Source organism: Curcuma longa, chromosome 8, assembly GCF_044706935.1.
Source record: "Curcuma longa cultivar G26 ecotype Majalengka, Jawa Barat chromosome 8, ITB_CL_G26_1.1, whole genome shotgun sequence".
In the NCBI taxonomy this organism is placed as follows: Eukaryota; Viridiplantae; Streptophyta; class Magnoliopsida; order Zingiberales; family Zingiberaceae; genus Curcuma; species Curcuma longa.
Window position 1 is genome coordinate 8467143 of NC_133868.1, and position 15074 is coordinate 8482216.

The window sequence follows — 15074 nt, forward strand, 5'->3', positions numbered from 1 at the left end:
AGGTGCCTTCGCGAAGAAGAACTCAGTTGGGTAATATTGTTGAAGCCCTCAGAATTGACTAAACAAAGAACCGAGGGAATTGTTTTGATTTGTATGAGGGGTTTGATTCTTTAATATAAAGGGTTTCATGCAAGTGCTGTCTACACTGTTTGTTTGTTTTTTTACTCCTTAGATGACTTTGCATTCTGGTTATCAATTTTTCTTGATCATAACATATGTGTATTCATGATGAATTAGAATGTAGTGAGTTTTTCTTAATCTTTTCACTCTTTAGTTTAGCCTTATTAATTCACTTTATAAAAACAATGACGAAATACATGCATCGCGTATTAGCAGTATCATTACTTGACGATGCAAAATAATAAGGATTTTGAAAGGCATTTTGATATTTTTAAGGGCGTAATAAAAAAATAGGTAAACAACAGGGGGAAAATGAACAATTCCAAAAGTTTAGATCACAGAATAAACAAGTGTTTTTTCTCTTACTGAATTTTCCTTCTTTTTCATTCAGACAAGAAACACACTTCCTAGTCGAATTTTATGCCATAAGCAATAAAACATTAAAACTTGAGAGTGTTTCTTTCAGATCAGTGTGGGTTTATAAAATTTATTTTTTTTCAAATTATTCTGGATGTTATTATTGTCAAAAAATAAATATCTGTGTGCAACTTAATGGTTAAAATGTTTCTAGTAGTTAGTTACAATCAGAAAACTTGACAAAACAAATGACTGACCTTCACTTTTCACGTGGGTATCATCCATTTCGCCATTGGAACCTAACTTGAAACAAATGTCAGTCATAGTAAGCAAACTATAGATAATGTATATTCTTTCGCTTTATTTAACGAACGACATTTTGAACTAAAGAAAACAAAATTCTCCGTGGTCTAATTAATCCTGATAAAGTTGCGCCGCCAGTTTCATATACTACATACTACTTATATGGGATCAAAATATCCCCGGAGCAATGGTAGGACATCCGAGTTGTGACCTAGAGACTCACAGTTCGATCTTCAGCTACGGCGTATTTATATGAATTTTCCTCCAAATGGGAAACGCAATCAAAGGATACTGGGCATCTGGATTGGCCGCCGTATACGCTTTCCGATTTACCCTGGTGGTCAGTGGAAAACTTCCGTGGGACCGGACCGATCACCCCAAGGGATTGAATCCATGAGACTCACTGGGATTTATCTTTTTTTTTAATATGAGATCAAAATATTCCATTACTGTCGTAGAGACTAGAGATATTATCCCTACAAAACATAACCACTGCCAGTTTTAAGTGTCTTTGTTTCTTGTTTACCTCTTGTTCCGACCTTTCTACACCTAGTTTAACGAACATTGGAAGAAGGTATCGCAACATCAACATCCATCATCGAGCCCTGGTCACCACAAGAGCTTCCTTGGTGACTTTGAAAATCTCATGTTTCATCTCAATAAGTGTTCAAAGTATGCATCATATAGCTCCATTGTACGAGCATTCTTAACATAGAAATGCAATTAACTCTGATACTAATTGTTGAAAAATTCTACAAATTCTCAGCCTACATGATAAACGCTCAAACTCTTCTATCTATATATTATCTAGTGTTACGTCTCAAACGGCCAATGCATCTATTTTGACGTCGGTAATAACAAAAAATCAAAATAAAAAATAAAAACCCTAGATAGGTTTGGCCTAGAACAAAGCATATTGGAAAGAACCAAACAGCTTTCAGCTATACAGTTCGTTTTGCTGATAAATAGTACACTCCAATACAAAATCAGCATTACATGTATTTCTCAATCTTTCAGATCTACATAAATATGACAAAACAATCCCACCCTACGCAAAATGACCGAGCAAACAAAATAAATGTCAAAATAGGGAACCTTCTGTATTGAATCTATGCTTGAGATTTGAGAACTGGGTCATAAAATCATGGCAAAACCTCCGGCCTTCCTGCTTGGAAAATGAGCAGTAAATGATCAGATCATTGGGGAACAAAATATTGCTGGCAACAATAGAATCACATTATGTTTGTCAAGATGGCAGGAAATGCAATAAGAATAAGTAGTTGCACATGTGAAAACGATGGGTAAAAAAAAGAGCACCAAACTAGGCTTGACTCACTCAAACTTGTGATAAATAATTCAATGTTCTGAAGCTCCACTATACCATAATTTACTCCACTGTAGCATAATTTAGACGAGTTTGCACAAATGATTGAGAAGTGGTTAAATATTATTGGCCATCTGATGCTCCTTGGTGTTATAGATATGCCAAGCATATCTTCCATTGAAGAAGACAACTTATGATTTCATTAAAACGCACAGACTAAATAGTTACAGCTACCACTAGCTATTACAGTTGGGAAAATATAGCTCCAGAAGCTTGAGACAAGCAATTCATTCTTTGGGACATCAGCAATTTCAGAAGATTCCAGATATGCAAACATGGATAACATGTTAGATATTATTGATAATATCCAGATATATTTTGGTAACAACGTTCATCTACTAATATTTTCAGTTAGTTCAAACATTTTAAAATTGTTTATACCTGATAATGACAGACACCATACCAAGCTCTGTTGTTTTTATTATTTTTTCATCATTGGCCTATCAACAATCACATCTGCTCCAAGAACCAATTTTACTACCCACAGATAGAAGCATTTATGTAATCAGGTGGTCAAGATCTGCGTTACACAGTTCACATTCTAAATGCTCGGCTGTATAGATCACTTGCACTTGGCATGTGGAACTTGTTTTCAGGAGTGCTTTTGTAGTAGTCATTGAGCCCAATTCTTTCATTCCTGAAGACCTCACCCATGCCCATATCAGCAACAGTATGCAAATTATTCCAGGAATCCCAATGGCTATTTGAGTAAAGTGGATTTCTTGGTTGCTGGTGCGACAGCTGTGCAAGAGGAGAAAACCTTGTATGACTTTGTGCTAAAAGTCGAGATGCAGCAAAAGCATCATTTAGTGGCCAGAATGTTTCTTCCATATCTGGTACCCTCATGTTTTGATGAGAAGAAATCATCTGCTGTGACAGTAGGTGAAACCTTGGGTCATTATCAGAAGTGGCAAATTGTGAAGGAAATGATGACTTCAATCCCAATGTTGAGTTATTTGGTTCGACAGGTATCCGGCTCTTGCCAACAGCCAATATTGCAGGATCTATGAACTCCACATCACCAGAATGACTAACTGAATGCGATTGATAATGATTTTCACCTGAAATGGGACCGTGCCAATGATTAACACACCATAAAAATAACAAAAACATACAATAGCAAAATGTACAAACCTGAGTAGGCACCATCATAAGTCTGGTTAAATCTGGTTTGAGAAGAAAACCCTGGAGGAGGTGCTCTGCTTGGAGCTGAGAATCCAGGTGGAACAGCAATCTTGGCCCTTGAAACACCTTCCAAAAAAGGACTTTCAGTATGTAAATTAAAAACATGAAAGACACAAGTTTAGCAGAAAGGTCACCAAGCATCAACTCATCAAGTGAACTTTTTTCTTGCATTTGAAAAGAAAATGCTGAACAAAACACTTTTAGAAGCGGATACAGGATCAGACAAAAATGGAGATGTGGAAACAGGCTAGTCAAAGCCATTTATAGGCACCGCTAGTCCAGGTGTACCCCATAGATATCAAACATCAAAGTCAAATCCTTGTATGCATATTTGCTTCAAGAATTACACTAAAATTGATTAGTGTATCACATAGCCTTGACCATGTTGCCTGGTCTCACTTTTCTTCTTTTGAAGCATTCTCGTATTACTCTAAAACAAACATAGAAATCTTGGTTTTTTCATCTTGGTTTTTTCAGCAAGTAGCACCCATAAATACCTTAGTTTTCAATGAAGAATATACAATTTGATGAAGGTACTGAATATACATTTCAAATGAATCCTAACAATCCATTTTGGATGGAGCCTATGAGCAATGCAAGAAACATATTCTCAAAGGAAATGATGGCAATACACTCCTTCACTATACTTCCAGTTCTTTTCAAGGTTGTAAAGAAGAGGAGTTGCAGAAGAAAAATTGATAAAGGTTTTATCTTAACTGATACTGTTTCCTTGTTCAGCTTTGAAAAACAGGCAATAATATTCTAAAAGAAAGAGCTTCACAAAATTGCAGTTTCAGAGAATCGTGTATCCTAAAAACCTTAGAATTCCAAAACCCTGAAAGCAAAATGCATTGCCTGCATCTGACACTCACAGTGCCTCAATAACAATCATTAGTTCATTATGGTGCCTCTTAAGCCACAATAAAAAATCTTCTGTTTCAAACAATTAAAAAAATTAAAATGGATGTACCTACATACAGATTTTATAAAACTGAAGTCTAAATTGGGTGCATCAAGTCAACTGGAATATTACAGCTAACCAACTTAAAAATCAGAAAAGCCAATACAACAGGTTTTACTGTGTTAGATTAGCATATAATTACATGTCCTAGGTTGCTTAAGAATTCAACAGTGTATACACCATCAACACTGTTCTCTCATGTATGCCCTCATAGCAACCATGTACTCACACGGAGAAGAGGTAAACAATGTCATAAAAGGTGGGCACACAAGGCAGATTTCAGATACTAAATAAGCAAAAAAGCTAAAGGAATCATAGACAAACTTCATTGACCCTACTGCAAGGCTTACAATCATGAAAATTAGGTGGCATGTGGTTGTGCATGTAGCCATTCGGAATAATGTTGTCTAATCAGAAGGCACTTAAGCATGGACATAGTCTATTACGCCCAAATCAAAACTAGATAAGGAGCATTAGAACAGAACAAACAAAAGTTAAATGGGAAGATAACAAAAAAAACAACACTGGATATAGTGTCAAATATTATATACAGCTAGTTAAAAAAAACAAACAAGAAATACTCTTACCAGTCCTATTAGAATCATCAAAAGTTTGGTCAATGGAAGGACCCGCATAATCGTTGACTTGAAAGTCACTGTAGAAATTTTCTTGGTACGAGTTCTGTGATGAGGAACAAAGTTTCTGCACAAAATTAGAATCTCCAATGGGAGTTTCTAGAAGACTTGATTGATTTTCTTGCCGGGCAAAAGAAAATCTAGACTGATTATTGGTTGCACTTCTCGATGAACTGGATAAGCTAAATGATCCTTCTTGCTTTTTTGTTTCACCCAAGAACTTAGCCAAAGAGTTAGCAGGTGATACTGATTCGTCCCATGGATCAAAGTCTAATGACAAAATATCTGATATAATGCTGCTCTCTCCTGTTTTATCTACAAAGGCATCCTTGACAGTGTTAGTTGTAGCACTCCTACCTAGAGGTTGCACACTCTCTTTGATGCAGTTGAACTCAGAACTCCCTGAATCATTCCTGCTCAAGGAGTTTATGCCTACACCAACTATTTGGGGTCCGTTATGTACAGCAGAATCTTGTTCTCCTAAGGAACAATTGGTATCAATATCCACAGAACTCTCACCACCTGGTGCTTGCTTATTGTCAAGTCCATTCCACAAGGAAGTAGAACTTAAATGGCTTGTATTATTATCCTGGTTATTTAAAGAATGCAAAGAGTGGTTCTGCTCTTTCAATGGATTATCCATCTCATTCATCGCAGATATCAACTGTTGCCCTTGGGGCTCATTGCTCCATTCTGATGATTCACCCGTACTCAATGTCACAGGCTCTGAATTAAAATCTTGACTCCGGGTCAAAACAACTGAAGAGAGATTAGAGGCTAAGGTCTGATGTTGACCAATATTTACCTGTTTCATCGTCGAGCTATCCAAATTAACAGACGAAGATCCTAAGACCAAGCTATGTACATCACCATTGATGATAGCTGAATCATGCTTAACAAAATCAGGATCAGAATTGCTAAGCTGTCTAACATGACGTTTAAGCATAGTGCTATTTCCCAGCATCATCTCACCACTGCTTAAATTTATGGTGTTTTCCTTATCTTCAAGTGCTTCAACAAGAGGGCTTGATAAGAAACTTGAAGAAACCTGGGAAACATCTGTTGTTTCCGGGACAACCTGGGTTGGCAAATGTGATAAAGATGTAGGTTGTTGTTGTCCAGTATTCAATTTTATAGAATCCAGACCAATGGAACTGTCATCCAAATCTTCCCCGTCTTCGTTGGGCTTTGGTGTGATAATGGTATCATCATCCCATGCAGATACTGAAGGATAATCACTTTCAAAAGCTGTAGTCAACGATGTAAGCAATCTTGACTCTAGCCAGTTATCAAGTTGTAATTTCTCTGATGCTGATAGGGCACCATCTACATTGCTTTCAGGTACCTTTGAAGTTGTAATCACTTTGTCAAGCTTTTCTGGAGGTTGAATCGGACTTTTCATCAGTGGAGAAGGCAAAGCAGAACTTTTGCTAGTCTCTACGTTATGCCTGGCAAGAGTTTGAGAAGATTGTGCATTTGAAGCTATTCGACAATTCAAACCACGAAGACCCCTACAATGGTCAGAATATTAGTTAAAAAGATCCTTTCGCATGTGAAGTTAAAAGCAATATACCATGAAGCAGCTGCTGGTAAAGCATTGAATTTTCCAAGACTACTATTGGGAGGAGAACCTTTGACCTGGCAAGGAGCATTATGTATGAATACCTAGTTTGAAAAATAATGAGATAGAAAAACAAAAGGCATAAGGTGGATTTGGTCTCTTAGAAGATAGCAGTTCTTGTCTAAACAAGTGCATCTACTACTGAAGACTATTTGCTTACATTACAGGAACCTTTGACTGGAAGCTTGTCTGAGCCTGCTCCATTAATGCTGACGTCGTCTACTGGAGGAGGCAACAAATTTCCAGACCGTCGCTGTGAATTGTTTAAAGTAGTTTGCGGAACCCTACCCCTGCAATGGCATAAGTTAAACTAGTTCATGGATTATTAAGTACAGTAATAGGAAAAAAAAGTTTATAAACAGCCACTAGAGTGCGAGTGAAACAAAATAAAAGTATGCTCAAACTGAAAAAACAAAGGAAGTTGCCTCTAATTTATGTAAAGGACCCATGGTAAAACACCAGTAGATGCTCATTTATACAATTGAATATTTTCAGTGTATTCTTAGTATGGCCCTCAATAATCAATAGGCACTCAAGTATGAGTTAACAGGTTGATACAATAATGTAGGTACTCAAGTATGACTTGACGGGTTGATACAATAATATAGTGTAAATAAATGTATTCTTAGAGTTAGCAGGCAGCAATAACTAATAGCCAATGCAAAGAGTGCCAAATTACCTTGATATAGAATTGATATAGAATTAACACATGAAATGTACCTAATCAGTCTTTAACATCTCATAAGCCATATGATACTAGAAAAAACACTGATATCCTACATTTCCTCCTCGACTAACCTACTTGTGAATACTGACCATTAAAAACTAAGGATGATGCATACAAAAGTTTGTTTGAAGGTAAAATAGCAGGCACACAGGAGAATTGAACTAGGTGGCATATCATTGAAAGGTTGACAATCATTCTATATTTCGAATTTTACCTCAAAACACTATATATAGATATTAGTTAGTGTATACAAGGACTAATAGGTACGATTAAAGGCAGACTAGCTATTGGGGACCATTGTCAAATCAAACGGTAAATCAATGGCTAGCACATATAGGCACATACAACTCTGTTTATCACTTTACAGTCTTGCTCATGCATCTAAACCAGGATATGTACTGGATCTGAATCCCTGAGGATGACAATCTACTACCTTATAACCCCTTTCATACAATGTGTGGTCACAATAGACAGATTATTAAATTCACATGGTTAAACCAAGTGATCCACCAAGTTGTTTATGGCTCAATGATGATCTACCAATATAACCTGTAGAAATTTGATACAAAAATTCAAGATATAAGAAAGAGAATAGAACTTAACAGGATTCTTCACTTGAAGATCGGAAGATAATTGAAATTAAGACCAGAACAGACAGGCTGATGCTGAACAGAATTAACTAATTCATGCTAATTCCAAAAACCAGAAGCCGATTAAGAAATGAAGGCAAAAAAAAAAAAAAAAAGAGGTTAGAATGAAAGCAGTTGCAAAGATAACTAATTGCTTAACCTGTTTGATATATAAAGTAATTAGGGCTGCAATGAAAAATGAAGGCAATGAAAAAGTTCCTGTCATGTAACCTTGTGGTCACAGGTTCAGGTTTGAGTTGCGGAATCAGCCTCTTACAATCAGGATAAGGTTGTATAAAATAGACCTAACATGGTCCGACCCTTCTCCGAGACCCTGAATTGATGAGAGCTTCGTACACCAAACCACCCTTTTTGTAATGACTCCATACATCAACCACTACACATATCCTATCAATTGAGTGATTAATGATGCATGTTGTAGTAAGATACACATTCAATAAACACAAGGGTTCGATCACAACACACAATTGCATCTTTATACTGAGGTAAAGATTTTAAAGTTCATGCAAACTTTGAGGGGGAGACATACCTAGTATATGCTGAAATTGTCTCATCTTTTGTAAAGCTGTCCTCCTGGCTCCCTATGTCATGTAAATACAGACAATCGGGATTGCTGCAGGTCTGAATCAAAAACAAACTCAGCTTATAAAATCCTGCAAATAGACGAGCAGATAAATACATAACCTGTGAGAGGACAAGAGGAGATGCTACATACCAAGTTCCTCAACCATGCACGGCAATATTTTGTGGTACCAAAGCATGCTCTAAGAAAATCAAGTGTCATAGAATAAGAATTCCAAGCAATAATTTCAAGAAATCAGAGGTCAGGTTATGTGCTTACCTCAAGGTTTTACCTTCTAAAACATAATTGTGTGCTGCTTGTATGCATCGAACTGCTTCTTCCTCTTTGGCATATGTGATATACCTACACATTAACCATTACATGAAAGTGTTAAAGTACTTCGCACTGGAGAGAGGATGAAAAATACATGCTTGAAACAATATCAAGACACAACTTAGCTTATCTGAATGAAAGAACAGTGAACTTCTTCGATATCATTTGGATGTCCATTAAGAATTATACAAAATTGGGACGTATTAACTATATCTAAAAACGATTAGAAAAATCTTAGTCGACAGTGAGGTGAAACAGAATGATAACAACAGTCCACAACTATATCAACAAAGACTAGAAATGAATTACAACAAGCGACAATAACCTAATAGTGTTTGACATGATTAATTTATCTGCTAACAGGTTATATCTTATATGTAAATGTCTTCAAAACCAATGCAAGACACAAGCTACAGGAGTGTGTTTGACGAGACATACACGCCAAATGTTTTTTGAGAAGCGGTGCCAGCTGGACGTGAAATTGAAACCTTTAAAACTTTACCATACTGACCGAAGAATTCCTTGCGTTCAAGAACCTGACAAACACACATATGCAACCTTTCAATAAATGCCATGTTGACAATTTGATTCATCACTATCGGTGAAAATGACATGAACATACATTTTCATCACATAAGTTTCCTGGTAATCCAGTTACATATACAAGATTTTTTTGCATTACTCTAACACCGCTAAGGTGTTTCATAACTTCTGCAGAAATCTTTGCCTTTGTTTTGTGAGACCTTTGCTTCTTCTCAGAGTAAACCTCAGCTATTATCCTGTCTTCAGGGTAAGGAATATTCCATGCCATTTCTTAGTAAATGAGGGTTAAATGAATATGAAAACATAGAAATGAAGCAGACAGAAAACAAATCACATATGAAAACACGAGCAACCTCTCAGAATTAGCAGCAGCTACTTTCAATACTCTGTCCTTGTCATAAGATGTACGGCATGCTGGACATCGGGCTTCTGTGTCATCCTTTTCAGCCATTTCAATTATGTGATGCCAGCACCAAATACAAATCTATACATAAGAATATAGAATCGTAATGTATGATCATATAGTTCCATAAATATGCAGAAGTTAAAGTTTTGAATAAACTAGATGATACCGAAAGAAATTGGACCATTGCAACACTGCCCAGTTTAAAAAGTTTCAGGTCTACAGAACAAAACTCAAGTGTTTCTTCTTGCTTTGACGAAACGCGTACCTCGTATCCACACTGGCAGGGCTTCAGCTGCTGGTCGGTCAGGTCCATTTCCTCAGCGCACAAAGGGCAAGTCCTTTCTCCGTCGTAACTCATGGTCGTAAACACAACAACAATTTCAAATTCGTCAACTGCAAAACAGTACGAACGAATTACTGCTTTCTTCCAAAATCCGACCATTAGAGAAAACAGGAAAAAACAACTCCCCACCCCCCCCCCCCCCCCCCCCCCCCCCCCCCCCCCAGAAAATAAATAAAAGTACCTAACTAGTGAACGTATTGTCTCCAACCAACTCGAGCAGGAAAATCAACAAACATATTCCCCAATACCCAAATCGACCTCTTTAAATCCAAATATAACTAACGAATAATCAGATCAGATCAGATCACAATATAGAAAATCTCAACGATTCAAACACTTTCGCCTTGGAACCGGAAAGAAATCGAAAGCCCTAAAGATCTATCCTATGCAATCAAAATTTCGAAGCCGGATCAACGCAGAAGGGAAAAAATCGAACTGAGCTTTTGAATCAAATAGGAACCTAGCCGGAAGACAAAATCAGAAAAACGAACACAGATCTGCAAGAATTTTAACAATCCACTTACGATGACCTAAAAAATTACTGCCGGAGAGGAAGATTACGTGGTTGAGGGCGGCTTAGCACGACGGATTGGGGCGGGGAAGATCGGCTCGATGAGAGGCGAGACGACGGCGAACGAGCGAGAGAGCGACAGAACGAGGGATCGAGTAGAAACCAAACCCTTTCCTTTGGATCAATAGCTCTCTCGCTCTTTCAATTTATCTCTTTTTATTCAGTCTCTTTTTCCTCCATTAATATAATAATAACACAGCTTCTCATTTTGGTCCCTATACTTTGAAAATTCATTATTACGCGTAAACTTTATTTCCGTAGTCAAACTACCCGCTTTACCATTAACCCTAATCCTTTTCATGTACGGATTCCACCTTAATCCTCTTTGTATAGCCTCCGAAGTATAATTGTGTTAGTTACTATGAAATAGATTTATTATAGTGGATAAAAATTGAATCTCGACAAAGTTAAAATAATATTCTCTCCCGTAATAATCAACTGTAACTTCTCGATTTACCTCTTCATAAGAGCATCTACAACACTGTTAAAATGGGGTGTTAATAACACCCTTTAGGTGTTAATCTATAATGTGGAGGGATGTTATAACACCCCTCCACATGAACGCGTTCAAAGTCTTGAACGCGTTCATGTAGCAGTGGGGTGGGTCAGCTTGGATGGCCCACTCCACATGTTTTTTTTATTTTTTTTATTAATATTAGAGTGTTATTAACGGGACAGCATTGCAGATACTTTAAATGATCATGAGATCGATTGTATGGGACCATTGGAATGGCAGACTTCATCTAATCTTCTTCATGTCACACGAGGTTTATTAGTTTAAATTGATTCCAAAATTACCTCAGAACCCATAAATCTATAATCTTAAAAGTAAAAAAAAACTTATTTTTTTTTAGTTAAGAATTTAAGAATATTTTTAGAATCATGATCTAATTTAGAATCAAAACTTGTGTTCATTTGTGTAAGCCTTTTAACATCTATGAATGCATTGGAAAATAATTTATGCCTTATAAATTTATAATTTTACTATTTATGAGTAAAAAGTATTTACATCTATGAATGCGGTGTTACTTGTATGTCTTCAAAAATTAAAAATTTGAAACATCATTATAGAAAATGAGTGTAAATTAATTTAAAAGATTGAATTATAAACACTAACTAGAAGTTTTAGGCTTGTATAAGAGGATTCATAAAAAGTTTTTATGATATTTATAAATCCACCAACAAATATCATTTTTACAATAATAAATTGTTTCTATAATCAATTTACATTATTTTAATTTACTACTAGATATAATAAAAACATTTTAAAATCAACCTATAATAAATCTTGAATACATATTAGAGCATCTAGTTTGAACTTTAATATATATGTCACTTATATAAAACAAAATAAAATCTATATCACATGCCTATTATATTAACACCTTCATTTTATTAACATATAATTATATTTATTTTAACATTAATATTCATTATTTATGAATTCGGCTGTTTAAATAATTGAACGGTAGTATATGTATAAGTATTATAATACATATCTACATTGATTGTTATAGCATCTACATATTAACATCAACATGGATGCTCTTAGCATGCAAGAAAAGAAAAGGACATAGGGTAGTTGGTTTCCAAATGATAGAATTATTGGATTGGATACAAGTCAAAGTTCAAGAATGTTAATATTTTGGATTATGCTCTCCCACCTAAAAGTCTATTGTGTATCTAATGTATCTATCTATATCTCATTGTGAAATATACTAGACCGTTTGAAATGAGTAAAATCACCATTTGCGGGATTAAATATCTATTAGCATCCTCATCCTTTGGTTACTAACTATTAGAAAAATTATAAAATAATTTGTTTTGTCTCAAAATTACATACACAGTCGGATTTTAGTAAATTAATTAACTTGTGTCACTGAAACTGGAAAATCTAATATCACATGCGGCCGACATGATTCGAATAATTGATGGGTCATCAATAGGGAATACTTCAATCATAGGTGGGTAAAATATAAATTTTAAAGTTCTAGTGGGAAAATTAAAAAGTATCAGGGGCCAACTACAATTTTCTCTGGTAATAATAAAATAAATAATTATTGACCGACACGCAATTGCCCTTGTACTTGATACAATTAACAAACCGAACCCTTCCACATGTCACTTTCTTTTTCGTACCCTCGAAGGGTCAACTCCATATGTAAGGACGTCGTGCCATCCAACGGTAGGGTAGACAGTGGGTACGGATATCAGTAAGCTTGTTAGATCAGCTGTGTCCGGGCGGCCGCTGCGTTTGGCACCTCCGCGGAGGCTAATTAAGACATTTCATTCGTGACGTGGCACCATGTGACTGAGTTGGTGGGGTCCGTCCAAGAAGCCCTTCGAGATGACGCTTTAGAAATAAAAGATTTCCAAATTCTTCATCATAAAAAAGTCAAAATTAATCATGAATAATTAAAAATAGACAGTGGGGTGACGATGTTAGTTTATTAAATTATTACTGATCATTTTATTAAAAAAAAGAAGAAAATTTATATTTTATGATGAGGATGTTGAGTGAGGCGTAGTCCACGTGGCAGATGTATGGTGGTGGAATGTGAATTTCTAATCAGATTGCGAGAGCGAAAATATGTGTCCAACTAATGCAAGCTTTATCCATCTATATCCAGCAAAGATAATAAAATATATATACGTTTTTTAAATGTATATAAATATATAAAAACACATTTTTGATTTTGGATCCTTAAAGTTCCATATTTCTAAAAATGAGAAGAAAAGTAATCGTTATAAATATTAAATACATTGCATATATCTTTAAGTATTACATACCAAATATGAACAATAATGTTTAACAATTGAATTATTATTATCATTTTGATAATATATTTAGTTTTTATGATTCAACTAATCCTTCATCGACTACCAGAATAAATTAAGAAAAATATATAGGTCTTAGTGAATAGTCTAACATCATACCATTTTTAAATTTCATATATATAATGTGTCATGGGGTGAAATTTAAAGTCTCGTTATTGTAGGATCTTGTACGCGCTAGAGGGGAGGTGAATAACGCGTAGTCGCTTTTCAAAATTGTTCGCTTTCTATCATAATACTAAGCAACGGATTAGAAATAAGATGCAGGGACACGCGGATTTTAATTGGTTCCTAATCCCCCAGGGTTAGTACATCCAAGGTCTATGCACGGGAGGCGCCCGTCCACTAGTGGTCTCCTTTCCGAACCTTGTTCGGAGGCGGAGAAATCCGTCTTACAGTCCAATCAATAATGCAAACAAGATAAATACAGAAATAACAAGTAAGAAAAACTAAACCAAGCAAGTAGCCGCTGATCTGGAAGTCCGAGCACCGCGTACTCCTCCTGGATCTTCCTTGGTTGCACGTGCCTGGTCCCGTTCACGTTCAGAAGCACCACTAATTGAATATGGGAACTTTTTGGTTTCAATGAATTTGTTTCTGCACATTCACCTCCTTTTATACTGCTTCTGAGCCGACTCAGATGTCAATCTGGGTCGACTCCAGCTTGCGTGGCAGATAGAACTTTATCCTGCTCGTTTATCCACATGTCAGTCGACTGGCCCTTCAGTCGACTGGGTTTCAGTTTTAGTCCCAGTCGACTGGATTCTCTGGACTGGTTGGTTTGACTTTACTTTGTTTGCTTCATTTATGTTTTCTCCATCTTGCTTCCATCTCCTTGGTTTCTGCAAGACAAACATACAAATATACAAACAATTCTAAGCCTTACCTGGTGGGTCTAACTTCGGATTTCTACCGAAATCCTAGGTTAGTCTGACACCTCCTATTCCACTCCGGGAACGCGCCCTTACCCACTCCACTCAGGAGAATTTATGCCAACCAAGTCCTCCAGACTTGTTGGACTTTTGCTCGGCTCTGTCCTCAGTCCCTACGATTTGTGTTGCGGTTCGGTTCTCTCTAACCAACCTAGACTTCTACTGCGACTCGGTCACCCACACCAGCTCAGACTTCTGCTGCGACTCGGTCACCTAGACCAGCCCAGACTTTACCTAGTGTTTCGACTATGCCAAGACTTCCGTCTGATCCTCCAAACCAGGACTTTCCCAGTTTTGCCTAGCCTACAACTAGGACTTTCCCTTGCCCAACTTCACTCACCAGGACTTCCTTTGCCCAATCTTCCAGATTAGGACTTCCACTGCCTAGTCTAACCGACTAGGTCTTCTCGCTAGTCGTCTAACTAGACTTCACTCACCTCCACACATCCAAACATCAAATCCTATTTGGGTCAACCCTTGGTCAAACTGACTAGACTTAGGTGTATTGTCAAACATCGAAACTCTAGGCAAGATCTTAGTGCATCTTGCACCAACAGTTACTAGGGATGTAAAAGAGTTAATAAGTTACTTGTAAGCTATTTGTGT

General features: G+C 36.5%; 1 protein-coding gene across 2 annotated transcripts; it reads right to left on the reverse strand.

Annotated features, from left to right (window-relative positions):
- Positions 1-1696: 1696 nt before the first annotated feature.
- LOC141833055 (uncharacterized) lies at positions 1697-10797 on the reverse strand. Of its 2 annotated transcripts, none has more exons than XM_074720449.1 (14): positions 10692-10797; positions 10053-10180; positions 9735-9865; positions 9461-9617; positions 9277-9374; positions 8785-8868; positions 8659-8707; positions 8473-8564; positions 6727-6856; positions 6519-6583; positions 4898-6456; positions 3299-3415; positions 2546-3225; positions 1697-1945 (listed from the first exon to the last, which is right to left on the reverse strand). In XM_074720449.1, exons 2-13 carry the CDS (start codon positions 10143-10145, stop codon positions 2699-2701), a joined length of 3102 nt encoding a protein of 1033 aa, XP_074576550.1. In that variant the 5' UTR covers positions 10146-10180; positions 10692-10797; the 3' UTR covers positions 1697-1945; positions 2546-2698. The 2 variants fall into 2 exon arrangements, with proteins under 2 accessions (XP_074576550.1, XP_074576548.1); XM_074720447.1 differs by having other exon boundaries at positions 10655-10783.
- Positions 10798-15074: the final 4277 nt, after the last annotated feature.